The 27,257-nt window shown below is 42.2% G+C and overlaps 1 protein-coding gene across 11 annotated transcripts in view; it reads left to right on the forward strand.

Annotated features, from left to right (window-relative positions):
- mycbp2 (MYC binding protein 2) overlaps nt 1-27,257 on the forward strand; it is a 56,516-nt gene that overhangs the window by 9,964 nt on the left and 19,295 nt on the right. For 6 of the 11 annotated variants that reach the window (XM_062403003.1, XM_062403007.1, XM_062403004.1 and 3 more), the window contains exons 5-50: nt 163-359; nt 1,626-1,868; nt 2,287-2,358; nt 2,617-2,713; nt 2,810-2,883; nt 4,845-4,983; nt 5,194-5,270; nt 7,103-7,307; nt 7,428-7,592; nt 7,723-7,881; nt 8,584-8,788; nt 8,875-9,020; nt 9,990-10,100; nt 10,438-10,542; nt 12,500-12,619; nt 12,787-12,868; nt 13,075-13,192; nt 13,314-13,672; nt 13,772-13,944; nt 14,144-14,269; nt 14,460-14,587; nt 14,858-14,949; nt 15,062-15,196; nt 15,281-15,364; nt 15,453-15,549; nt 15,653-15,845; nt 16,130-16,404; nt 16,546-16,767; nt 16,895-17,086; nt 18,239-18,445; nt 18,538-18,675; nt 18,789-18,967; nt 19,072-19,214; nt 19,331-19,431; nt 19,520-19,738; nt 19,839-20,061; nt 20,834-21,040; nt 21,161-21,210; nt 21,313-21,485; nt 21,641-21,785; nt 21,937-22,143; nt 22,731-22,786; nt 22,865-22,980; nt 23,080-23,177; nt 24,894-25,010; nt 25,850-25,990. In XM_062403003.1, the coding sequence (XP_062258987.1) occupies nt 163-359; nt 1,626-1,868; nt 2,287-2,358; nt 2,617-2,713; nt 2,810-2,883; nt 4,845-4,983; nt 5,194-5,270; nt 7,103-7,307; nt 7,428-7,592; nt 7,723-7,881; nt 8,584-8,788; nt 8,875-9,020; nt 9,990-10,100; nt 10,438-10,542; nt 12,500-12,619; nt 12,787-12,868; nt 13,075-13,192; nt 13,314-13,672; nt 13,772-13,944; nt 14,144-14,269; nt 14,460-14,587; nt 14,858-14,949; nt 15,062-15,196; nt 15,281-15,364; nt 15,453-15,549; nt 15,653-15,845; nt 16,130-16,404; nt 16,546-16,767; nt 16,895-17,086; nt 18,239-18,445; nt 18,538-18,675; nt 18,789-18,967; nt 19,072-19,214; nt 19,331-19,431; nt 19,520-19,738; nt 19,839-20,061; nt 20,834-21,040; nt 21,161-21,210; nt 21,313-21,485; nt 21,641-21,785; nt 21,937-22,143; nt 22,731-22,786; nt 22,865-22,980; nt 23,080-23,177; nt 24,894-25,010; nt 25,850-25,990 (6,911 nt within the window). The remainder of the gene's footprint in view (nt 1-162; nt 360-1,625; nt 1,869-2,286; nt 2,359-2,616; nt 2,714-2,809; nt 2,884-4,844; nt 4,984-5,193; nt 5,271-7,102; nt 7,308-7,427; nt 7,593-7,722; nt 7,882-8,583; nt 8,789-8,874; nt 9,021-9,989; nt 10,101-10,437; nt 10,543-12,499; nt 12,620-12,786; nt 12,869-13,074; nt 13,193-13,313; nt 13,673-13,771; nt 13,945-14,143; nt 14,270-14,459; nt 14,588-14,857; nt 14,950-15,061; nt 15,197-15,280; nt 15,365-15,452; nt 15,550-15,652; nt 15,846-16,129; nt 16,405-16,545; nt 16,768-16,894; nt 17,087-18,238; nt 18,446-18,537; nt 18,676-18,788; nt 18,968-19,071; nt 19,215-19,330; nt 19,432-19,519; nt 19,739-19,838; nt 20,062-20,833; nt 21,041-21,160; nt 21,211-21,312; nt 21,486-21,640; nt 21,786-21,936; nt 22,144-22,730; nt 22,787-22,864; nt 22,981-23,079; nt 23,178-24,893; nt 25,011-25,849; nt 25,991-27,257) is intronic. The other 5 variants (XM_062403005.1, XM_062403014.1, XM_062403006.1 and 2 more) reach the window with 4 other exon arrangements.

The raw sequence follows: 27,257 nt of genomic DNA on the forward strand, positions 1-27,257 counted from the left end.
ATTTTGATTACAAAGCTTAAAATCTTTTGGCCATAGTTCGTTGCAATGGTTAATTGGACCACATTTAAATTTGTTCCCAATTTTTTTGTTCAGCCTGAATCACGTACATACTTTTTCTCTGCACATATCTCTAAGCTCTCATCCCCTTGTATGTTTCCTCAGAGTCTCTTTTCCAGCTTTTGTTGGAAACCACAGTCCGGAGCACAGGGCCCAATGACCCGACAGGACAGGCCATCACTGCCCTGTCCTGCGCCTGCCTCTTCAGTCTGGTGGTGGCCTGGGGAGACACCGGTAAAATCTTGCAGGCTGTGTCTGCCATCCTCACCAACAACGGCAGCCATGCCTGTCAGACGATACAGGTAATTCACCAGTTTACATCAAGTAAATTAGACTGCACTATTTTATTCATTTTTTATGCAACTCTGTAATTAAAATAAAACTGGGGGTGCTAGGAGAGCACATACCTTTACTAAGGCTAACCCACTATCATGCCATGTTATGCCCTATACAGCATTTAATGGAAATCGTTCAAGTAGTTCTTGAGTAACCATGCTGACAGATAATGAAAACAAAACCTCCTTGGCAGAGGTAATAAGACACAAGATTCAGTCAGTGTATTTTGTTATGTGAGGCTTTACTGGCCCAAATAACTTTGCATAATCAAATGTCCTCATCTAATCTTTGTACTGATCACCTGTTCAGACTGTTTCAGATTAAACAAACACAAGAGAATTACAGGTGGTCCTGTTGCCTGCAAAAACTGAAAAGACATTCTTTTTTCTTATTGGTTGAATCTGACGTTATGTTTTCTTAACCACCTCCACCAAGAGATCTCAACCTTTTCATTATCTATCTATGTATATCTGCCAGATTAGTAGCAGTGCATCAGACCACCAAAGAAGCTTTTGGGTGGATGTAGTGAACTCTGGCTCCTCCAAGCATTTCCTCTGTGCAGTGAGAGACTCAGAGCAGTGTCTGGACAGCACAAATTAAGTTTCGGAAAATGTCAAGCCTCTCTGATTCTTCTGTTTGATTATGTTAGCCTGCCTGCATTCTTCCGCCAATTAGCTGATCTTCTGTTTGCTTGGATCTCTAGTTTTTTCTTCTCTCTCTACTTAGTTTATTCCTCTTTGCTTCTGCCTTATATCAAAACTGCTGTTGTAAAATGTTGGGAGAAACTTACCACAGTAACTACTTATTTCAGTTCTGTTTGTCAATGAAAATGTGTCACATTTACCTGCAAGTCCAATACTGGACTAGGCTTGCAGAGGGGGTTTTATTCACACATTTGATCTCCAACAGACATGGATGGTTTTTTTTTCTTTCCTCCTATTTCATCACTTTTCAGATAGTGAATGGACTGATTCATCACAATGGCAGGCAGGCTGAAGGGAAGCGGGGGCTTACGTGTGTTTGTGTTTATATGCATGTGTGTGTGAATGGTGAGAAAATGCAAATCCGCACTTACTAGAGTCCCAGTTATTTTCTTTTACTTTTCTATTCTATCAGCAACAGTGAAACTTCCCTGTGTATGTTTCCACCTTGTGCAGACTATGGTTATCAAATAAGCCCCCCCCACCCATTAAATCACCCTCACCACCTGCTTTCTTTCGGAATCTTACCAGGTGCCCACCATACTGAATGCGCTACAGCGAAGCGTACAGGCTGTCCTGGTTGGAAAGATCCAAATTCAAGACTGGTTTGGGAACGGCATCAAACGCGCAGCCCTGATGAACAAGTGGGTACTGAAAGAGGTGGCTATCGACGAGGATGAGCGCTGTCTTCTGCAGACCGACGGCTCCTTTCTGTACTTGCTCTGCAAAGATGGACTGTACAAAGTGGGCTCTGGTTACAGTGGCACTGTCAGGGTATGTAACACGTACAGTTGCATGTTTGCAACGTTTAGTAACTCTATATTTACATATAAATTAGGTGTTAAGATTTTTTCCGATAAATAGGATGTTTCTTTATGGGTTGAAAGATACTCTCCTCTTGATTTACACAATTGTCTGATGTGTGCAACAAAGAGCATTCAGTAGCTAAGAGTATGCACATAATACGCCCATTAAAGATTAAGGTGAACTCAGCATTCTATTATATTAATAAGAGTTTATTATTTATTGTAGCCATTTTGTTTTATGTTAGTATTGGAGAACAATGACAGCAAAGAGCCATTATTCTACCTAAAACTACTCTCTGGCTTTGGAGAGGTTTATGACACAGATTTTTGTTAAAGGTTTTTCAGTGTTTGTGATCGTCTGCTCATGTGTTAACAATGCCTTACAGGGCCACGTGTACAACTCCACATCCCGAATCAGGAATCGGAAGGAGAAGAAATCATGGCTTGGCTTTGCTCAGGTAGGTAGTGGAGCTGTCATTAAGCTGCTCCCCACATACACTGCAGTTGAAAACTTCTGATGTGACATTCTCAAGACGTACAAGACTTTTAAAATATCTAACTTGTTTAAATACACACTCATCTCAACAATTATAGACAAGTCTATCCAAGTTAGTACATACGTTAAGCTGTCACTTACACAAGTATAAATAGATATTATGTTATGAATTGTCCTTTCTGATTGCAGATTAATAGTAATGTCTGTGTTGTCTATTTAGGGATACTTGTTGTATCAGGACACAAGTAACAACAGTATGTCGGCCCTCAAGATCAACCCAGAGACCTTGGAGCATGAGGGGTCTGTCACCATGCCAGGTGCTGAGAAGACACACAAAAAAAAACACCTCATGGGGGTTGATCATCAAAATATTAACTAACAAAATATTGAAATACTTTTTGTGGTACTCTCAGGGCAACTCTCTGACGGACAGAACATCATCTTCACAGATGGAGAGTACATCAACCAGATCGCTGCCTGCAAAGATGTAAGTCAAATATTCCAGCTAAAGCTCTTTAAAAGAACAAGACTGAAATGTGAAACAATTGAATCACTTTCATTAAGGGTGGACTTCAGAGTTCATCTGATGCATAACAGAAACCACTGATTGCCTTATCACAGTGGTTAGGTTATGACAGAGCAAATGTCACATAGTACTGTCAGCTGCTGTCCCACTAACTTAAGCCCTTTTTCCACTGGTCACAAAACGCACTAACGCACATCTGGTCTATGTCTGCAATGGGAAAGGATACAGTCAGCATTCACTAAAATGCTGTAGAAATGTCTCTGAGCACCAGTAATGAAAATGTGACACCCAGGAGAAAGCACTAATTTGGCAAAACAGAGAGGTGAGAGAGTGTCTCAGTTTTCAGTGTGTTTGTGGTGTTGAATGTGACGCAGAAAGGGAAAACTCTTCTACTGGCAATGGGTCAATTGCTTTCATAATCCAAAAAACGTGCATATTCCTGCTAATTTTGGTGTAAAAGAGGTATTAATAACAACATTTCCAAGTGATCATTTATTTATATGCATCAGTACAATCAATGTTTTTATCTTGTGCAGTGTTCCATTTTCAATGTTTTTAAATAAAATACACTGTTCTGTCAACTCCTCAGACATAGAGGCCCCAGCCTCACTTTAGGGACCCTCATGATGACCAGCTGTGCCGCACAATTTGCAGCTCTGTATGAGTGTATATAAGTTATGCATATGTGGGCGTGGCAGTGAGGGCAGTGGGACCATATGTGGCCCTTCTCCAGAGAGCTTTATCTCACAAACAGCAGTCATCTGCATAAGCACCCTGTATTGTGGGTGGGGGAGGGAGAAGATGAGAAATAGACACATTTGTTGTCACTCCAGCCTCCCTCCTGGACAGCAGCTTCCTGGTCTATCAAGGGGGGTGGGGTCCTCAGAAGCTGTATGTATTTTACTGGTCAGCCAGTAATAGCAGATGTGGGGGAAAGGAGGAAGAGGATGATGAGGAGGAAGGTATCACGCAAGGATAGAGGCGCATACTTAATGATTTGAGTGCCACAAGTGCTCTGCTCAGCAGGAGTCCCAGCACTAAAGATGAGCCGGTTATCCTTACCACACTGTGGAAACCAGATCATCCACACACTACCCTTCATCCTACTGTTATACCTGTCGTCTCCCAGTTATTACCCTGTTGTCGTCTTTTCTAAACTCTGTTCCTATCCTATAAATGTCCCTTTTCATCAACATCCCCTGTAGAATGTCTAACCTGCATCTCCTGCAGCTGTATCATTTGTTATGTGACCTACATTGAGTGTGTGGGCCGTGGATAGATGTCACACGGGGTATTAAGATATATGGATAAACTAATAATACGGACTTGGTCTAGTTTTTAACTACTAAATAATAAAAATGACTGACACATCCTCAGTAAACTGACCTCCTGCTGATAAATGTATCCATGACATAAACCATTAAGGTTGTAATCCATGTGTTAATCCAAACAGCGTCCAGCACAACATGCCTAATTTCCCACTGCACCAAAATGCACACTTGCACTTGCATCAGTTACACAAATGATTTGATGTCCAAACAATCATGTCCATGTCCCCTAAGCAAAATATTGGAACATGACGTGATTTTGAGAAATTTGCTTATTAGTTTTCATGCTATCTTCACATGTGTGTTATATAAACATATTTATCAATGTTGCCCTCATGGCAACACTTAATATTCACATTTTATGTGCTTCTATTTAAGGGGTGTTGATTTTCTTTCTTTAGGCAATACATAAAATAAATGTACAAATAATTCTGAACCGCTTATTCTTTTATTTTGATTTTGGCATTCAGTCAGGTCAAGCAGGGATATGTTTGTCATCAATCAGATGGACTCTTAATTCCACACTGTGACGTAATGTAATGTAGAGTCCTGACACTTAACAGTGATTCCTTCTCTCGGCCCTGACTCCTGCAGGATGGTTTTGTGGTGCGGATCTATACTATGAGCTTAGACCCGGCCCTGCAGCAGGAACTGCAGCTGAAGCTGGCAAGGAAATGTCTGCATGCCTGTGGTATCTCTCTCTTTGACCTAGAGAAGGATCTGCACATCATCAGTAAGTGATATTAAATATGCTCTAATCTGTAGGAGCTTATGGGAAGTGATTCCCATATGTTCTCCGCACACCTGTTACTTCATACTGTATGTGTGTCTACAAGGTTGCACATTTGTCAGAAGCTGCTCAAAACCCAGAGGAATAAAAAAAAGTACTTTGCAATCTTGTCTCCTTGTTTATTTGGCCCTAAATAGTTTGTTGTTCTCTCAGGCACCGGCTTTGATGAAGAGGCAGCGTTGCTTGGAGCAGGCAGGGAGTTTGCTCTGATGAAAACTGCCTCAGGAAAGGTGAGACTAAAACTCTTCTGTGGTGGTGGTGTGCCTTAACTGCTTAATGAAAGTTGGAACGAGTTCAACTGATGAGCTCTTAACAACTTCTGTCTTGCTAATGACTTGCCAGGAAAGTTAGAGAGTGAACCTGGGGGAAAGCTCCAAATGAATTATGTCCCTTCCTTCTACACTGGCCACACGAAGCCCATTATACAAATTAACTCTTTGTTCAGAGCATCTGTAGATAATTGGTTGTAGTCAGATTTTTGTGAGAGAATTTCATCTTAGCCCTTCTCATATTCATGGGTGGTTAAGATAAGATAAGATAAAACTTTATTGATCCACACACCTTGGCAATTCAGTTGTTACAGTAGCAGGCAGGACAGAACAAAAAACAAAACAAAATGAATATAATTTTAATATTGTATTCACCTTTCACTGTACTGGTTTGTATATGAATGTTATAAAGTAATGAGTAAAGTTATATTTTACTTATTATATGCTGTTTTTCCCTACGAAGAACCCAGATTTGTTTTCAACATATTGCCCTAAGACCGATTTCTAACAAAGCATAATTACAAGAGGACGATACATGTCCTCTTGTTTACAAAAATAATTGATGGCTTTCTTAGTGACATTTTCTTTAAATAATATGGACTGAGGGAGCTGTATTTGTTAGATGTTCATTATTCTATAGACTGAACGCTCATGCAGAGATTATAAGGTGACATCCCTGCTTAAATAGGAGTATTTTCACCTCGCTCCGTAGTAGCTTATATTAATTAAACGGTTACTATTGACTATTGGAATCTTTTATATTCATGGTTATCAAGCAAAGTAGGGCCAATCATTGTTGGGAAGCATGTTGAAGAAGATATTTCGCATTTTTATGCAAACGGTCTCACGCCCAAGAGAATGCTAAATATGTATGTTGTTGGGGTGTGTAGTGGGTGTGGTTGTTTGTCACTGTACTTTAGGTGTGGTGCAGCATGCTTCTTTTGTAGATAGCAGCGCAGTGTCGTCGCCTGTTGTACATTTCTGTGTCTGTGTAGATGGCTAATCTCATAGAGCACTTTATCTACATATTACCCTAACCCAGAGCGACTGGTTGAGTAAAAATAGGAGCAGCTGACTTGTGTCTTGGCACAAAGGGTTACTCATCACTTGGGCTGGACATTGTGCCAAGCATGTGATACCACTTACAAACATCAGAAGAGCTCCCGATCTGTCTGCATGCAATGTCTTGTGTCAGAAGATTTGAGTAATAAAAATGATCTCACCCACAGTAGCAGCAGCCATTATACATGTGTCATCACAAGCTGCCTCTGAATGAGTAAAACAAATAAATGAGTAAAACACCAGGTCCTCATTAGCGATGGCTAACAACACCTGGTTATTAAACAGGCTCCAGTGCTTAATTATTAAAGACGTAAGTATCAATTAGATGTTATCAGTTATCAGAGTACAAGAGAAATTAAGAAAATGCAGCATGTATTTTACATGCAAGGGCAGAAACAAAAGCTATCTTTCAAATAATCAATGAAAGTCCATCACATGCAGGCTGAGTATGCTAGCATACTATATTTTAGCTAAACAATACAAACATTGGTTAATGATTACATTTACCTTAGATCGAATGATGCTCTGACCATTTCGGATTAAGTTATTAACGCAAACATATGTGTTGTCTTATATTTGCCCAGGGTTTGTCTGCTCAACCTTTGTCACGCCAAATCAGAGTCATACATTCTCTTCTTCTCAATAATGGCCTCTAATATAAATATTTTTTCATTTCTTCTGATCGGTTTCCTCTCTTTCACTGTGTTTGACTGTCTTTCATCTTCTCACAGGTCTACTACACAGGAAAGTACCAGAGCCTGGGTATAAAGCAGGGTGGCCCGTCAGCAGGAAAATGGGTGGAACTGCCTGTTACAAAGTCTCCCAAGATAATTCAATTCTCCGTCGGTCATGATGGTTCTCATGCTTTGCTTGTGGCTGAAGACGGAAGTGTGTTCTTCACAGGCTCTGCCAGCAAGGGAGAGGATGGAGAGTCCAGTAAGACAACTTTAAACTGTCTACAATTATTCAACAGTTGGCTCAACCTTCAGTAATCACAGAATCAAAAATGATCTTAGCTGAAGGTCCATAGTTGATATTTGTTATTTTCCTTTGCAGCTAAAAGTCGCAGACAGCCCAAGCCGTATAAGCCCAAGAAGATGATCAAACTAGAGACCAAGACTGCAGTGTATACAGGGTGTAACAATGGCAGCAGCAGTATTGTCACCAAGGATGGAGAGCTCTACATGTTTGGCAAAGATGCCATTTACAGTGACAGTACCTGTAAGTTGACTGGGACATTTAAAAATGCTACAATTCTGGGAGTTTTTCTGAGGAATACTCTTTTAAGAATAAACAATTTATTTGACTATAAATATATCTCTATTCTAAACCCACTGTTTCCACTCCAAAGGCCAGGTGACAGACCTGAAAGGTCACTTTGTAACTCAGGTGGCCATGGGAAAAGCCCATACGTGTGTCCTGACCAAGATCGGTGAAGTGTGGACATTTGGTGTGAACAACAAGGGCCAATGTGGTAGAGACACTGGATCTATGAGCCAGACAGGGAAAGGTGAGATCATGTAAAAAACAATTAAGCCTGAAACATACTTCTGCGTTTTCACGGGCCCGTAAGCGCAAGAGCCCTTCCGGGTCCCTTACGTGCTTATGCATCCCTCCTTACGTGCTGACGGGTGTCGATCCCCTTTTCTAAAATTTACGGCAAAGCTCCGCAAGCTCACTCAGCCCGCAAAGGCTGTGATTGGTCTGCTCTACATCCCTTCTTGAGCTGCATTTCCGGTTTCATGCCCCATAATACCGGCAGAAATCACGGAAGATTTAGAAGAACGAATATGGACCAAATAGAAGAGCACTTGGCAGAAGATATCCGATAGTATGATCACTTGTATAACCTGTCACTGACTGGCGGACTTGTCCGTCAGAAAAAGGCTACAAGGAGCCGCAGTGGCTATGTAAATAAACAATCGACGAAGAAGAAAGAAGGCGTCTCTAAGGTCGTCTTCGACAAAAAGCATTACTCCGCCTAGTGTTCTGGCGCGGAATTGCTTTGTAAGACGCGCAACGGTTCGGGAAGCATGAATGAAAACGAGTCTTGCGCCACAGCGGCGTGAAAAGACGCAGACGCAGTCGCAGAAGCATGTTTCAGGCTTAACACATTATAATACACAGTATATTGGATCTTACACATATGTATATTGACTCTGTAGTACATTCATTCTCCTGCCTTACATGTTGGTGTGTATGCTCTGTGTAGCGTTTGGTGTGGAGAGCATGGCCACAGCCATGGATGAAGACCTGGAAGATGAGCTGGAGGAGAAGGAGGAGAAGAGTATGATGTGCCAGCCAGGCATGCACAAGTGGAAGTTGGACCAATGCATGGTCTGCACAGTATGTGGAGACTGCACTGGCTATGGTGCCAGCTGTGTCAGCAGTGGTCGGCCAGACAGAGTACCAGGAGGGTAAGAGGACACACACACACACAAGTTGTAGTAGAACCAAACATGTTTATCTGAGTTGAGGATAAAATGTTTTCTTCATCAACCAGCATCTGTGGCTGTGGGTCTGGAGAGTCTGGCTGCTCAGCATGTGGCTGCTGCAAGGCCTGTGCCCGGGAGCTCGATGGTCAGGAGGCAAGACAGAGAGGCATCTTTGATGCTGTGAAGGAGATGATTCCACTGGACCTGCTGCTAGGTATAAATGCTTTCTAATGACTTCATGTCCCCCCTTTTCTTCTCTGTCATTCATGGAACATTCACATCTCATCTGTATCACCACTTTTGCTTATATTTAGTTCAAAACTGCAAATTCTGAAAGTCAAAGCATGTTGGAATCTCACAGGCCTACATGTACCCATTGCATACATTCATGGTGATGACATTGAAGCCCGATCGATTTACTATTCGTTTAATAAAATCGATAGATATGCTCCTTGTACAGACATATTTTTTATGTCGCCTTTTGTTTACAATTTATGTAAAAAAAAAAAATATTTTATCAATTCAAACTCTATATTTGGTTGAATTAAGGGTTTGATAACATCTTAGGAATCATTGCCAATTTCTTAATCAAAAACTATTTATAAATGTAGGAGAGGCGGTGGTCTAGTGGTAGAAACTTGGACTATGGGCAGAGAAGGTCTCTGGTTCGACTCCAGGGAGAGACAACAAAAGACGAACCTGGATTGATCTGTCCAAAAATCCAAGAGAATTCTCCCTACCCTGAGCAAGGCACCTTACTCCCCCAACATCTGCTCCCCGTTTACACCCAATAATTGGTATCAAGCATCAGCCCCCAGAAAACACCATCATATTACAGTTGTTGGTGGTTTGAGGTATCTTTGATCCTATATAATTGATCAACATAATTGACTGTCTTGAGAACGGGTGTTGTATTAGCTATCTGCCCTGAGCTGTGCCAGGTTGCTGCTTATGCTGCACATATCACCCTGTCTGTTGCATTTGCTTGGATGTAGTATTTTTGTGCACCTGCTGTCGCCTGGCCTTCATTTTGTTGTTGTGCTGTGCAGAGTCATTGCTTCTCCATCACCTCTCTCCATCTTTCATTGATGTGTGTCTTGTTTTGTTCTGCTCCACCTTCCGCCTCCTCGTCCTCCTGCATCCTGTCTGGGCTGCCTGTACCCGGGGCCTTTTGTGTTTTCAGCTGTGCCTGTCCCTCCCCCCCCAGGAGTGAACATTGAGGAACACATTCAGATCCGCCAGGAGGAGAAACGGCAGAGGATCAACCGCCGGCACAGGCTGGAGGAGGGCAGAGGTATGGAGCAGGGCTAGATGGAATATGATTGTGAAGGGAAGGGCTATGCGTTTTTTATTGGCTTTAAAAGGTTAATTTTCTAGGGTAGACCATTCAACATAGGCACAGGGGAGTGGGACTAAGAAAAGAGGGAGAAGCTAACACTATACCCTCCTGCTTAGTTTCAGATAACTTTCTCTGTGAGCTTGGGTGTTGTGCCTTGGTGACTTTCCCCTTGCTTGTGTCTTTTTTTATAATTTTTCAGTGTGTGTGAATAGTTGTGGTAAAGTATTTTTTCATGTGTTCTTTCCCATTTGTGAGCATTGTGCATGCATGTGAAAGTTTCTTTCTCCCCCAGGCCCCCTTGTTTTTCCTGGTCCCATTTTTATGAACCAGCGTGAGCAGGCCCTAGCCAGAATAAGACCCCTTCAGGCACTAAGGCATAAACGGGACAAGCACAAAGGTACTACGGTCTTCACTAACTCAACGGGTGCAGAGACACCCACTTGACTCATCTCCCAATCTGGCTGTCCCGCCCACCTCCTCTCTCACTCTCTGAAAGCAGGACTCTTGTGTCTTCACCAGGTTTCATGGTAACAAACAAATGTAGCCTATTAGCAAGAAGGACTCACTGTGACTCACAGTGGAGAAATTACTGGGCTTTTAGGCAAGGGTAAAGTCCAGTCCCTTTTTTTTTTAAAGGCTGGTTCCCTTTTGTGTTTCAATATTGATTATTGTAAGTTGTGTTATATAACCAATGTAAAATGAATATTTGGGCTGTTGTACTACTAAAATTTCTGGTTTAATACTCAGAATAGGATGCCTGCTATGCCAACTGCTGTTGTTCAGACCTAAATATAAACAAACGTCCTTGTCTAACTGGATTTGCCGTCACTCCCATAGCAGCTGATTTGTCACTTCGTGACTACAGCTGCAGAATGCAAGCAAACTAAACATAAGCACTTGAGAGAGAAACACTTTGATAAATAACAAGCTGACAAACACAACACAGTAGGAAGTAAGCAGGGACTATAGCTTTAAAAAATGTTTTTGAGATGTGAAGCATCTCATGGAAATGTTAAGAACTCACAGTCTCACAAACATCTAAACATCTGTGGATCTAATATTAACCTTTTCAGGCACTTGACCTTCAGACAAGTTAGTATAAGTGTAAACTCTCTGGAGAAATAAGTTTCAACCAATATGATTTGAATAGTAGCTGCATTAATTATTCAAATATTGAGCAGAAAGGACAGTACAGGGTCATCCTTTTATTCCTATTCATTGTTTGTTTGTTTTGTTTTGGCCTCTGAGTCTCAGCCTCCTTTGTGCCTTGGAAAATGTGGCAAAAAAAGTGGATTTGGTTGTGTAGGTGTATTTTTCTTACCTTTCCAAAGGGTCAGAATGGAGGACACACAATGACATACTGTCCAAGGAATCTTATCAGTATTTAGAGGCATATAATCTTCAGTTAAAATATTAGTTAGTAAAAAATAAAGGTCAAACAAACACAAAGAAAACTTATCACTGCACAAAAGCCTATTTTCTTACTAACGCAGGTTGCTCTGACACTTTAGTTGGATGTCATTGGTTGGGCCTGATATTTGGTGACTAGCTTTCATGAAAGTGTGCCCTTGTTGACTGCCCCCTGAACCTGCACAATTTGATAGCCTTATCAAATAGAAACTCATTGTTTGTGAAAAATGGCTTGTTTTCATGTCACTCTTTTAAATAGTAAAGATCAACGCCACAAGGGTATTTTATTTCAGAGCAGAAGTGGTTTTCCCCTCTTTATGTCAGTTAGGACACTGAGGCTGTCCTTCTTTGCTGAATAACTTTTCTTCCGTTGTGGTTGATGCTCAGCTGTAAGGCGTGATGATTTGTGGTACCTCCCCTGAGCATCCTTCTTCATGGTTTTCCACTTATGAAGAGGAATGGATGCTCTAAACCCCCCACCTACAATGCAGATGTTCCTAAAGCACTTCTGTGTAATCATCAACATTGTCAGTTGTTTCCTTCAGCTCAATTCTCAACCCCTTTCCTTTTAATGGGTCTCTATCCAACTTCTGCAACTCCCACACCACAACTTTGACCTCTTACACAGGGCTCTAGGTAAACCAGATTTCTTCATCCTAATTAAATGCAGAGAAAAGTTTAAAAGATAAGAAATTATTTGTGAAATATATATATATTTTTAATGGGTCTGGTTGCCAAAAGCCTTTCTGTTAAAGACGTGTTGTCCCCTCCTCCCTATTTTGGCATGCACTTCCCTTTTCGCCCTATTTTTTCTTTTAAGTCCTCTTTTCCCTCCAGCTCCTCTTTTCCAGGACTGTGCAGAGACCTCAACCTCAGCGGTCTGAAGTCGCCACTTAACACCTCTCTCTCTCCTCAAATGTGCTGACTTGAGTATTTCCTTGTAGATGGTAGCAGCGAGCGAGGAGAGAAAGACGCCAGCAAAATCACCACCTACCCCCCGGGGGCAGTGAGGTTTGACAGCGAGCTACGAGCTGTACAGGTCAGCTGCGGTTTTCACCACTCAGGTACGTTCACTTTATCTTGCTACTTCCGGTCTGGTACTTCGATTCCACCTTACTTAAAGGGTAATTTAACATGAAAAAACATTTAACATGAGTGATCTGGCCTTGAAGTAAAGAAAGTGGGGAAAGTAATCATTAGTAATTAGAGTCTTGATTATGCTGCTTTGCAGTGGTGTTGATGGAAAATGGAGACGTCTACACATTCGGTTATGGCCAACATGGGCAGCTCGGACATGGAGATGTCAACTCCAGGTACACACTCTGAATTTTTTTAATTTCATGCAATTCCTATTGGAATTAAATTAATTAATCATGATACATATTATTGTCAATTTGAGAAAATAAAATGCAGTGTTTCATTCCCATTTGCAAATAAAGTAAATTCAACCCAATTGTCACAGATTTTGGAAATCGCATTGTAACCACAAACATTTAAACTGCACTTTTCTATCCGCCAGGGGTTCCCCAACTCTGGTGCAGTCCCTTCCGGGTCCGAGCGTCCAGGTGACAGCAGGGAGTAACCACACAGCCGTTCTCCTCATGGATGGACAGGTCTTCACATTTGGAAGCTTCTCGGTACGACAAATGATGTTCCTCAATGAAAGAGCAATTCTTTAAAATCTCAAACTTCATACAAACTTGAGGTTACACTTTAGATGTAAATTAGAAAATGAATATGTGTCATATTCTTGTCCAGAAAGGGCAGCTTGGCCGGCCTATCCTAGACATGCCCTACTGGAATGCCAAGCCATCCCCCATGCCCAACATCGGGGCCAAATATGGACGAAAGGCCACCTGGATTGGCGCCAGTGGAGACCAGACGTTCCTACGGATCGATGAGGCTCTTATCAACTCCCATGTCCTGGCTACTTCAGAGATCTTTGCCAGCAAACACATCATTGGACTCGTGCCCTCCTCTTTGACTGAGCCAGCTCCATTTAAATGCTTGCTTATCAACAAAATGGATGGAAGCTGCCGGACCTTCAATGACTCTGAGCAGGAGGACCTGCAGGGATTCGGCCTGTGTCTGGATCCTGTGTACGATGTCATATGGAGGTCAGTCCAGGGATACATTTCTGGGAATAGTTCAGTACCACATACTGTAATGTACTGTTTTTTAAACCCCCTCTGTGTGCTATCCCTGTGTCCTCCCAGATTCTTGCCAGCCTCAAAAGAGATGTGGTGCTACAACGCAGTGATAGCTGATGCCAGGATGCCCTCTGCCACAGATCTACAGGCTCGCTGCAGCATCCTTAGTCCAGAGCTGGCTTTGCCATCAGGATCAAATGCAACTACCACACGCTCTCACGGAGCCCTGCACATCCTTGGTAATCCTCTACACCTGCCATTCATTTGGGCATCTAGAATTAGTTTTCAATCAGTTTTTTGGGGAAAAGTTGATATCTCTTAGATCATACCCAGACATACAGGTATACATTCTGCTTTCAGGAGTAATTACAGTACATTATGAGCTTTTGATTACTAGCCACATTAAACGCTAATAAATATACTGTGTTGTCCATTTAGGTTGCCTTGATACGTTGGCAGCCATGCAGGAGCTAAAGATGGGTGTAGCCAGCGCAGAGGAAGAGACCCAGGCAGTGATGAAGGTTTACTCCAAGGAAGACTACAGTGTGGTGAACCGCTTTGAGAGTAAGTGGTTTCTCACAGAATACATGACAAGCGATGCATGATACAGCATACTGGGAGAGGATTTTGATATCAGTAAGCTTTGATTAGATTACTGTTACTCAAAAACCTGCATTTAAATTGTCATTGTAGATAAACAACATACCCTGAACATTCTGTCCCTTTTGTATTGATCCCACGTGTGGTGTTATAGGTCACGGCGGTGGTTGGGGTTACTCAGCTCACTCTGTGGAGGCCATTCGCTTTTGTGCTGATGCTGACATCCTGCTGGGTGGGCTGGGCCTGTTTGGGGGTCGAGGGGAGTACACTGCCAAGATCAAGGTGAGCAGTTATGTGGCACAAAGGTCCATTGGATTTTTAGCCCTTTGTTCAGTTTCCATCTCGGTCTTTTGAATGTATTTTTTTTCTAAATTAATGCAAGTTCAACTGGGTTGTGAGTTGATTGTCAGAGTTTCCTCCAAAACATTACGTTTCTGGACCCTATTCAGTTCACAAAGCTAAAAAACTTTAACTGCAATAGACGTGAATCAATTACCACTGGAGGATAATACACATGCATCTAAAATATATTGATTCATTCTTCTTGTGCAGCTTTTTGAGCTGGGACCTGATGGGGGTGACCATGAGACAGATGGTGATCTGCTGGCTGAGACAGATGTCCTGGCTTATGACTGTGCTGCCAGGTACTGTTTATGTTTTCCTTCTGTTCTCACGAGTATTAACATAAGGTGAAAAATATGGAATGATACAGTCTTTATATTTTATTGCTATAAATTATGGTGTTTTTACTCCTAGGGAGAAATATGCCATGATGTTTGACGAGCCTGTGCTGCTGCAGCTTGGTTGGTGGTATGTGGCGTGGGCCCGAGTGTCTGGTCCCAGCAGTGACTGTGGCTCACACGGACAGGCTACCATTACAACTGACGATGGGTAAACCAACTGTCATTTGATCACATATTAACAATGTTCGAATTTTGTTCAAAGCCATTAATTGTTTTTTTTCCCACTGTACAGCGTTGTCTTTCAGTTCAAAAGCTCCAAGAAGTCAAACAACGGTACCGATGTTAACGCGGGTCAAATACCTCAGCTACTTTACAGGCTAGTAAAGATCCACACACTTTCTTACCAAGTAAGAGACTTGTCAACTAATTATTTGTCTAAATATTAATTTATATCTTGTCATTAGGCTTCCTTCTAATGATGGCAATGCATCGAAAGGGAAACAGCAGACCAGTGAACCAGTCCATATCCTGAAACGCTCATTTGCTCGCACAGTGTCCGTAGTGAGTACTGTCTCCATGGTTTCATGTGTCTTGCCTCCTATCTGTTTCACCCTGGGTCTAAACAGGTGATTTTTCATAATTGTGTACTTCAATCTCTTTGCAGGAGTGTTTTGAGTCTCTGCTGAGTGTCCTTCACTGGAGCTGGACCACCTTGGTTTTGGGTGTGGAGGAGCTGCGAGGGCTAAAGGGCTTCCAGTACACAGCCACCCTACTGGATCTTGAGAGACTGCGCTTCGTTGGCACATGCTGCCTTCGCCTGCTCAGGGTCTACATCTGTGAGATCTTCCCTATTGCGGGTAGGAACACAGAGAACCTTAAAGTATTGTATCAATTTGCAAAAAGAACCACAGTGGGGCTTTGAATAGAAAATAAGCATGTATAGTATATTTTCCTAAAGATTTTTTTGAATGAAGACAACAACCATATTTAGATAATGTTTATTATAATATATTTGTCCTGTGTTTATATATGATGTAGATAAAATAGTAACATCTTTTTTATTTCACTGAGAACATTTGAATGAAATCATAGAGGGCATCTTTTGAAAGATTTTGTTGTGTGACTGTTGTCCACCACACAGCCAGCACCAAGGCTGTGGTGGAGGAGTCGAGCAAGCTGGCAGAGTGCGTGGGAAAAACTCGCAGCCTGCTGAAGAAGATCCTGTCCGAAGGCATGGACAACTGCCTGACCAAGCTGGACAATGACCCAGAGGGCTACTTGTCTCAGCCTCTTACCCTGCTAGAAGCTGTGCTTCAGGAGTGTCACAACACCTTCACCGCCTGCTTCCACTCCTTCTACCCGACCCCGGCTCTGCAGTGGGCATGCCTCTGTGACCTTCTCAACTGCCTCGACCAGGTATGATATTCATAGCTACTTCAACTTTCCTAAACCTTAAATCATACATCCATTAAAGTATTTCCTCGGTTGATAAAAGAACATCCGAAAAGTAAAGAACAATAAGTTAAGCATTTAAATTTTGTTTCCCTTTTATTTCAGGACATCGCCGAAGCAAACTTCCGCACATCCAGCAGTCGTCTGCTGGCCGCCGTAATGTCAGCTCTATGCAACACCTCCGTCAAGCTGACGTCCATCCTGCCCATCGCGTATGACGGAGAAGTGCTGCTGCGTTCACTCGTCAAACAAGTCAGCACAGAGAACGACTCTGCACTCGCTCACCGCTTCCCCCTCCTGGTGGCCCATATGGAGAAGCTAAGCCATGTGAGTGGTCCATTTCATAAATGTACTTCAGGTATCTTTATTTCAAAATGGTGTTTAGTATTATTGATGGAACTGTGTGGTCTACTGTTGCTTTTGAAAAACTTTGAATATGTTTTTGCTCGTGCAGACGGAGGAGAACCTGATGGGCATGACCAGTTTTCGAGAGGTACTGGAGAAGATGCTGGTGATTGTGGTGTTGCCAGTGAGGAAGAGTTTGAGGAAGGAGGTTGAGCTCTTCTCTCCACACCTGGTCTCCAACACCTGTGGTCTGCTGGCCTCCATCGTCTCGGAGCTCACGGCCTCTGCCCTTGGCTCTGAGGTAACTAAACTCACATGCCCAAACAAACACATACATAAGGCATGTGTAGGGAGACGTGGGACATGGCTGAGGCAAACATATATCCAAGTTCTGATAGGCTTTTTTAAAATAAACTCACTTGTGTATGGCCTGGACATTGACAATGAATGCCCTTTGTTATTTGGACGGATCAGAGTTGTTGGTGTCACATCTTTTTTATTTTTGCTTCATAGCATCCCGTTCTGTTAAAGTCAAAGTTGTTATACAGCTTGAAGAGCTGTAGATACGATCCATCAACTAGACTACATGTCTCTCAACATTTTTTCTCTCTTTATTTCCTCATGCCATACCCTCTTAATCACTCTTACTCTTATCATCTTACTTCTTCCCTTACACGCTGTCCTTACTGAAGTAATTTTTCACAGTGACAGGTCTTTCTTGGTACGAGGTGCTGTCTTCTATCACTAGAAAACCGAACACAAAGGGTTTTGTTTTTATAATATACTGAGTCATTCAAAGGGTGGGACCGACGTCTGTCATTCTGCCTATTTCACACTCCTTTTGTTATTATCACAATCCGCCAACTCACATGCACATCCGTATGCTGCAATCGAGACTCTTTAGCTCTGGTTGTCATAGTAACCGTCATTCTACGACAGCCCTTGACATCACTGTTATGCCCCTCAGTCTGTTGTCAGGGAAACAAGTCTTCCTCCCAAGAGCAGCCAAATAAGTCCCTCTGCGACTCTGTCTGGATCTCTGTAGTCGGCAGGCCGATATAAATAGTAGTAGTTTATTTTAACTACCACAGGCCAAATATGAGATGGTCTTTTTTCAGTTCATATCATTTTTTACAGACCATCCATTTTCTCTCTGCACTGTCTTGGTCTATAAATATCAAACATTGCTGACCTTCACATTTAGGTAACAGCCATTATACACACATCTATGAGATCTTTAGATCTATAGTACTTTTTGAAATTGATCAGTTTTATGCTTTGCCCTCACTATTGCCACCTGGTGGTATAGATAATAGTCTTTAAGTGTAATGGGTAATGGTTAAACAGATACAGAAAATGATTTCTGTTCAGAAGTTCATTGTTTTTAGTAAAAAGATCGTCCCTGCCTTTTATGGTTGTATAATAACCTGGGTAATATGTTCATGCTCTTAAGGTCGATGGACTGAACTCACTCCACTCTGTGAAAGCGTCTCCCAACCGCTTCACTAAAACGAGCCAGGGCCGAAGTTGGAATACGGGGAACGGTTCGCCGGATGCAATCTGTCTGACAGTGGACAAGCCAGGCATTGTTCTGGTGGGCGTCTGTGTGTACGGAGGAGGGGGCATCCATGAGTATGAGCTAGAGGTGTTGGCTGATGATGTAAGTGATTAGAAAGGATTTTGAGGTAAACATTTATTTACATTTGACATGTCAACACGTTTACCTCATTGTTTTGTTCCTTCACCCTTCAGGCTCAAACAGAGCATCCAGGGGACTCGGCACATTCTCACAGGTGGACATCTCTTGAGCTGGTGAAGGGCACCTACAGCACTGATGATTCTCCCAGTGATATTGCTGAGATTCGCTTGGACAAGGCTGTGCCACTCAAGGTATATACGCTGTTAGAAAAGACATAGTTTTGTGTTGTTATCCAGCTGTTACTGTAGCTGCTGTTGCTGGTTTGTTCTGAATGCAAACTCTCACTGAATTTATTCTGTTGCAGGAAGGGGTAAAGTATGCTGTACGGTTGCGAAACTATGGCAGCAGGACAGCTAATGGGGACGGAGGTATGACCACAGTCCAGTGCTCGGACGGTGTGGCCTTCACCTTCAGCACTTGCAGCTTGAGTAGCAATGGGACCAATCAGACCAGAGGACAGATCCCACAGATTCTCTACTACAGGTATTCATTTAAAATTCTTTTTTTGGTTGATGATTATGTAGCTTTTTGTTTTTGATTCATCTTGAAGGGTTATTTCTGACTCCAAATGTTTTTTCTGGTGGAAGGAGTGAGTATGATGGGGACCTGCAGTCTCAGCTGCTGAGCAAAGCCAATGAGGAGGATAAGAACTGCAGCAGATCCCTATCTGTTGTCAGTGCTGTGGTCAGAGCTGCAAAGGACCTGCTTCATAGAGCATTTGCTGTCGATGGTGAGCACAGCAAACCTGCACCTGTCTTAGAAAATCACTGGTAATTCTTTGTTTGAATTTAGATCAGATATTTGTAGCCTGTCTTCAGTTTTATCTTTGAACTTTGCTCTCTACAGTGGAGGACATTCCTGAGTTATTAAGTTCCTCCAGCCTGTTCTCCATGCTCCTGCCCCTTATCCTGGCCTACATTGGCCCTGTGGCAGCATCAGTACCTAAGGTAAGAGGTCAAAGCAAACCCTTTGTGTTCTAGTCCTGAATGGAATATTGCTGGCATTGTGATAAAACCACTCCTCTTCTTCAACCAGGCTGCTGTAGAGGTCTTTGGACTGGTTCAGGAGCTGTTGCCTGCCGTATCGGCCCTCAACCAAAAATATGCACCACCCACTTTCAATCCCAACCAATCAACAGACAGCACGACAGGAAACCAGCCTGAGCAAGGCTTGTCGGCATGTACCACCTCAAACCACTACTCAGTAATGGAGAGTGATCACCCTTACAAGCAAGCAGGTGTAACACAATACAGAGTAAGATGGTTACTACTACTACTACAATTTAAAAAAAAAAACAGAGACATGCATATCATTTACGTTTGAATGAATCTTGTTCTCTCTCATCTTCCCTCAGGTATCATTCCCAGACTGCGTCCGTTGGACCACCATTGAGTTCGATCCTCAATGTGGCACTGCACAGCCAGAGGACGTCCTACGCCTGCTCATCCCCAGCCGAACCCTCCACCTGGCCGGTGTGGGCGGCAAACCTCTGATACATGACACCATCAACACCTGGACTGAGCTGAAGAAGTTCTCAGGCTCCACAGGCTGGCCAACAACTGTCCTTGTGCTGCCAGGTATGAATAGCTTTGCTGGTCAACTTTTATTGGACACGCAGCTTAAAATGTTATGATGAAATGGTTGCAAAAACAAAGACATGCGCTACAACTTAGTAGTAGACTAGTGAAATACAATAATATGTATTCAAAAACTCTAATATCTGAAATCTCGACCAAACTTCAAGTTAATATAGGAATGTCAATATGAAGCACAGTTGTTAAAATCAAGAAAGTTACCTTTGGTAGACAGATAATTACACATCACAAATTTTCTTTCTGCTTTTAATATCTTATATTTAAAATAATGCCTTCATCTGTTGTCATTTTAGATGCTTGCTAGACTTGAAGCTGAAAGCTGTCAAACATTAACAAAAAACGGGTTGATGTGTTACTGGGCATATTGAGGAACAGGAAATTCCCGTAGTTGCCTGTACAGTAGTGACTAGAAATCTGTAATAGAATAAGCAGGCCAACATATAATGTTTATTATGGTAGTGGCACCAATTGTTATTTGTGACAGCACTTGCAGTATTAATGATGGAACATGTTGCACGATTAAGCATAAATAAGGAGCAATTAATTATAGACACCGTTCCAAACTCAACGGTTATTCTTACAGCTCAGTGGTTTTTCATTGATCTTAATGGTTCTCATGAGTGTTTTAATCTGCTTAATGGTGCTTTGGTGTGCCACCTGTCACAGCAGGCAGACATTAGTTTACCAGTAGTTGCTTACAGATCTCTACCAACCTCTCTTTTCATCCATTTTTTTTCTGTTCTTCCAACTTCAGGAAATGAAGTTTTGTTCTCACTGGAGACGGCCTCAGATTATGTCAAAGATGAGAAGGCTTGCTTCTACGGCTTCAAGTGTGTGGCAGTGGGATATGAATTCAACACTGGTCCTGAGGAGGGTATTATCCAACTAGAGAAGGAGTTGGCCTACCTGGGCAGCGTTTGTGCTGCAGCCCTGATGAAGAAAGACCTGGCCCTCCCTATAGGTATGGGAAACAGTGGATAATTTAATTTGATTGCACTACTCACAACTGGGAGCAGATTAATCTTGTGTGATATTTTAAGTAAAACATACCTCTGTTTTTCTAATATTTTCTAATTTCAAGGCAATGAATTGGAGGAGGATCTTGAGATTCTAGAGGAAGCATCTTTACAGGTATGTGATCTGTTAAATTCAGGGATTTTCTTTAAGACTTTTTTTGGTCTTGTGAAAAGAGCACTACATCTCATTCTTATTTCCTTTGCCCCCTCTCACCAGGTGTGTAAGTCTCACTCAGGGATCCTTGGAAAGGGTCTGGCCTTGTCTCACTCCCCAACCATCCTGGAGGCCCTGGAGGGGAACTTGCCCCTTCACCTCCAAACCAACGAGCACTCTTTCCTTGAGGACTTCATCACCTGTTTACAGACCTCAAGTGGAGGACGTCTGGCCAGGTGAGACTTTGTGACCAGCCTGCAGGAGGTCTGGCTGTCTCTTCATTGCATACTGCTTGACATAGATTAGGTTTTGATTTGGCGATTCCTCTGCTTTAGAAATTCCAGTCATTTCCGTCCCTGCCTCTCTCCCTTTCTTATTTCATCCCATGTAGGTGGCTGCAGCCAGACTCTTACGCAGACCCTCAGAAAACGTCTCTGATCCTGAACAAAGATGACATACGCTGTGGTTGGCCAACCACCGTGGTCGTACAGACAAAAGACCAGTATGGGGATGTGGTGCATGTTCCCAACATGAAGGTCGGGATAGCTCCTTTGGCTTTTCTGCGTCTACCTGAAATGAACTGACTGTATAATTTTGTCTGTAAAGTCAAATCAAGATTGTAATTATATTTGCAATTCAAAGGTGTTGCACATTTTTGATTTAGCTTCTCCTTGGTTTCATGTTCAGGTGGAGGTGAAGGCTGTACCCGTTTCACAAAAAAAGTCAATGCATCCCGAGAATGTGAAGAAGCTGCAGCGGCTACCTGGAAGCTCCTCCCCTTCGTCCTCTGGTCCTGACCTTACCTTTGGAGGTCTGCCAATGCCCAAGCTGGAGGCTACGTACGAGCCCATGATAGTGAAAGAAGCTCGATACATTGCCATTACCATGATGAAGGTCAGCCTCGTGTAACTGTCTCTCAAAGTCACTTGTTTACATTTAGTGGGTTGCAGATTCTCCGAAAGGGGGAGTAGTCTGCTGCATAGGAAATGGCATTGCAGACCTGAAGATGTATTCATGTTATTCTTGTCAAATAAGCAAAAAAGATGTTAGTATCATAAACATTTGCACCACTGCACCTTTCAATAGGAAGGATATTTTATTCGTTAATACAAATCATCTAGTAAAAGAAAAATTATTTATGGAAAATTAAGCAAATTGGCCAAGAAAAATAAAACAAAACATTAAACTCACTAAGTAAAGACGTTATTGGGAATGACTTATTTACTGTGAGATAGCATTAAAGAGCCAAACACAATGAGTCGTTGTAAAGCAAGTAATGAGTTCTGACCAAATTCACATAGAAACACAATCCATGGCCTTTCATATAGCTAAAGATTAAAGGTGTTAAGATCAAGTTTGAATTTAGGCAAAATAAAAAATATTACTTCCGTAATTGTGTAATTGCCAAATATTCTTTGGCTAGTTGTGGTGCTAACACGGTTTCATTTATTAGCCTTATGGTTGTGCTGTCTCTCTTTTAGGCGTATGAAAACTACTCCTTTGAGGAGCTGCGTTTTGCATCCCCCACTCCAAAGAGGTAGGTCAGGTTATGCAGAAACAAAACTCACTGACCAGCGAGCAACAGTCTGTACTTACTGATCATTTCCCCACACAGACCCAGTGAGAACATGTTGATTCGTGCCAACACTGATGGAACATACAGCGCCAATTGGACTCCAGGAGCAGTAGGCCTCTACACAATCCATGTCACCATTGACGGCATTGAAATAGGTAAGAAAATGTGAAACTCTGTTAGAAATGGCCCTTATTTTTTACAACATGACATTTTATACAATGTCCCCATGCTCTGTAAATTATCTTTTTGTATAGATGCTGGTCTCGAAGTCGAAGTCAAAGATCCTCCCAAAGGAATGATACCACCTGGAACTCAGATGGTGAAACCGAAGGCCGAACCTCAGCCTAGCAAGGTGAGCTTTTTCTTTACCAACAGGAGCATGAACATAAATACACCGATAAAATGCATGTGTGATTGCACTCACCCATCAAATACAACTCAACAGACCAGGAACAGTTTGTCCTCCCTTGCACCTGTAACCTTTTCCAAAACTCTTTCCGTAGTTGCCACATTTAACAAGAACTATCAATACAATAATTAAACAAGGCAGTTCCATTAGTGCAAAAGGATAGTTTACATTGCCATTTCTAATTGCAATGACTATCAACTTTTCAGTCTGCACCTCTGTGCAGCTTTTAGTTGTTGTCACCTCCTTTTTTTTGCCGGTTGGAAGAGCCAAACAAAAGCTAGTCCACAGAAAGCAATGGATTCTGGCAGTAGGATATTGGTCTAATACAAGATGGTGGGGATCTAACATAAAGCAGTTAAGAAAGTCAGACATTTAGCAAAGAAAAGAGACATACATCTTAATAATGTTTTCTTCGTAACAAGGAGATTCTGTAAAGGATGCTTCATGTCCTGGATACCTATTGTTTGACCTATTTCTCATTGGCAGAGAAATATGGTGATTGTTCTTTTAGGGCAGGGGTCGGCAACCTTTACTATCAAAGACACCTTTTGCCCCCTCTTCCACCAAATAAAAGTAGTATGGAGCCGCAAAACATATTTGATAACACAGCTTATAAAGTTGTGTAGTTATACTCAGTGTTGTGCCAGTTCACACTTAGAATGAACTAGTTCAAAGTTCAGTTCATGCAGAAGAAAATGAACTAGTTCATGTTCACGGTTCCAAAAATGAAGTAGTTCATGTTCGTTTGTTCCATTTTTTTAATTGGGATGATTTAGATGTCAAACGTACGATCATGTTTTTAGATATTAATGGTGGTGTCATGTATGTGTGTCGCTCGCTGACTGTGAGCGTCAAGTTTGTGTTATATCGAGCACAAAATGTTGACGAGTCATTTTTCATTATGTTTAAATGCAGTCTCAAACTCTGGAGAGAATCAAACAAACAGAAATTTACTGCTGATCATGTCCTGATAACTAGTGATGAGTATTTATTGATTGAAGTGGGCTACAAACCAACCGTAGCTTCTGCTCGGATCACTGAGCAGCTGTGACCAGAGAAACAGTGGGTTTTCACTGTTCTGCCACAAAGTCACTGACCGGCTGCTTGACGTGAACGAGCTCTGATCTCACTGCGTGTCTCTCTGAGTGAGTGAGGGGGGCTGCGGGTTGTCTAACCGGTTCTAGGGCAATAAAAAAGTCCATATATTCAGATTATAGGTTGGAAATTACTTTTGAAATCACACATGCAAAGAGTTAATAAGCATCAAGCTAATGTTCAGCATATTGTGGTCATCATCATTTTGTAAAAAGTGCACTCCCTAATGGGGAAACAAGCAACAACATCTGAAAACTCTTTAAATCTACTCTGGATATATTCCTTCTTAACGTATGTTCTATGGTTTTCCATGCACCAGTTTAAATGTAGCTGGTGCTACTGAAAATCCAGCAGCCAAAGTTTCCTTGTCTTTGGCTGTGTGTATGTGCGCACTACGCAACAACAAGCTCTGTGTGGGTTAATGCACGTACTCTCCCACTGTCAACTTTTCCTGCTTCCTCTTCTTTCTCCTCCTGCTGCACTTCTTGTCTTTTTTCTTTTTTAAATCTTACTATTCTTTGCTCCTGCCGCTCACGGTCTCCATCTCCCCTCTGCCTCTCTCAGGTCCGCAAATTTGTGTCCAAGGACAGCGCAGGCCTGCGTGTGCGTAGTCACCCCTCCCTGCAGAGTGAACAGATAGGCATAGTGCATGTCAATGGCACCATCACTTTCATTGACGAGGTAATTGACTCTAGACCAGTTAGAATTAAGTTGACTTAGCTGGAGCACTACCCGCTTTTATTCTATTTCTATGGTTTTTCTTCTTTAAATAAATAAGTAATAACTATCACAACCAATTTTGTCTAGTTTATAAGGTACAAGTAATTTTGAGTCTTAGATGGTTTCTGTGTATTATGTTATTCCATCTTTCTGTGTTGATAACACTTTCTCTCAAAGCTTATACATTTGTTGCTCTTACCTTATGTTGCTTCATAGTCTTGCAAAGTGTTCTGAGGCTGCAGGAAAGGCCTCAATGCCTGCACCATACAGCCAATGGATGAGGTGCATTTAAAGTCCCAAAAAAATTCTAGCTATTATTAAACTATTGCATATATACCAGTACTACACAACATTTGCATTCTCACCCTTTTGTCGTGCCACTGTGATGCCATTCAGACCTGGTGTTGACATCTGTACTGAATGGTCTGATCACAAGTGAACAGCGCTAAATACATGTGTGCGTCCTGAGATCTGATCACTCAGACCACATTGTAACAATTTTTTGCAGTGCAATGCAAACTTGTCCTTGGCCGCTGACGTCTATGACCTGCAACAGTTTCACAAAGAATCAAATGTAATGCTTGTCAGTGAACTTACAGCAATTTGTTTGTGACAGCTGCCAAAATATCAACACTTACTACCACATTATAAAATCTTTTGACAGTCCTCCAATATGGCTATTCCTGCATCCTCAGTGTGTGTGTGTGTGTGTGATTGACTGAGTGAGCGCCGTCCTTCCTGCTTCTACAGTAACAGGACGGCATGGCTGTGCTGTGCTCTTGTTGCTTGTTTTCCCGTAGATCCACAATGATGATGGTGTATGGCTCAGGCTCAATGATGAAACAGTAAAGAAGTATGTTCCCAGCATGAATGGGTACACTGAAGCCTGGTGCCTCTCATTTAACCAGCACCTGGGCCGGAGCCTACTGGTCCCAGCCGACGTAAGTAGAAGGCGGCCTGCTGAGCGGTCGAACTTAGTTTACTGATAGCAGAGGCTCCTGTGCTCTTCATTTGGGGAAACGCTCAGAGAGATTACCTTTGCTGGTTAATGATGATGGGTTTTCAAGGGCTTAATTGTGTTTGTCACTCCACAAATGTCTTCAAAGCATGGTGGACCGAGAACTTAGGTTATAACTGCTGGGGTGTTCTCCTGCATGAACCATCTATTGAAGCAACACTGAGTATGAGCCTTTTACTAACACACTGTTCACAAGAACAGCAGCTGGAAGCATGCATGCATTAATTCATGTTTGAAGGTTGAAACCATTACATGACCATTGTGTGTTTAGCTCAGTTGGACACAACACTTGTCAATGCTCACATGCCTGGGGGAGTATGTAAGTGCACTGAAGTGTTCCCCTAAGCAGGAACTGACAGGTAGAGAAATGTAGTGTGGTAGAGTTCATTAGTCTGCACTGTTCAGTCTCCTTTTCTGTGTTGCCTCTCACTCACTACTCATGAAGACCTGCACACTACAGCATGTGTTAATGAAGGATGTCTCTTGTATTTTGCTTCATGACACAAAAACCGCCGTAATATGCATCAGTATCAGTTTGACTTGATTAAAAAAGACAGGAATATTGCAGTCACAGGAAAGTATCAGAAAGAATAGGTGATAATATCCAGGTGGTTTTCTGTCATGAAGCACTAACTGGTCCATGAAAAGTTTCAATGGGAAAATGTACCTCTACTGCTCTACAGTTCCACCTTTGCATAGGGATGCTTTAGGTGCAATAGGAGGCTTCCATGTGAGGTCTCTGTCTGAACAGCATGACACACTACATCATCCAAGTGGGGGATTTTTTTGGAAGTTTCTTCTTTAAATGTATCTGATTTGGTCGTGGATTTGGAAATAACGACCCTGTGGTTTTTAGAGTGAGTCTTCAATCTTTTCTGCAACTGAGTTTTCTATATCTTTTATCACTGCTCCACAACTAACCGGCCTCTCTGACACCAGTCAGATTCTGTCTTCTCCTCTCCACTTTCTCAAATAACCTCTGATCCTGGAAATTCCACAAGAGCCAGGCCAAAAATTTTCTTCCAAAAAAATACATGAGCAACCCCATCCTGTTTTCTCTCCATTTTCGGGTCGTCTACTGTTTCTTGACTGTCTCACAATCTGTTGCTCAGACTGTCTTTAACGCTAGCCAAGGAGTCAGGGATATCGGCCTTTTGTCGTGGACCCCCTTAACTATATTCCCACCACAG

The sequence above is a fragment of the Platichthys flesus genome, chromosome 13 (assembly GCF_949316205.1).
Source record: "Platichthys flesus chromosome 13, fPlaFle2.1, whole genome shotgun sequence".
NCBI lineage: Eukaryota > Metazoa > Chordata > Actinopteri > Pleuronectiformes > Pleuronectidae > Platichthys > Platichthys flesus.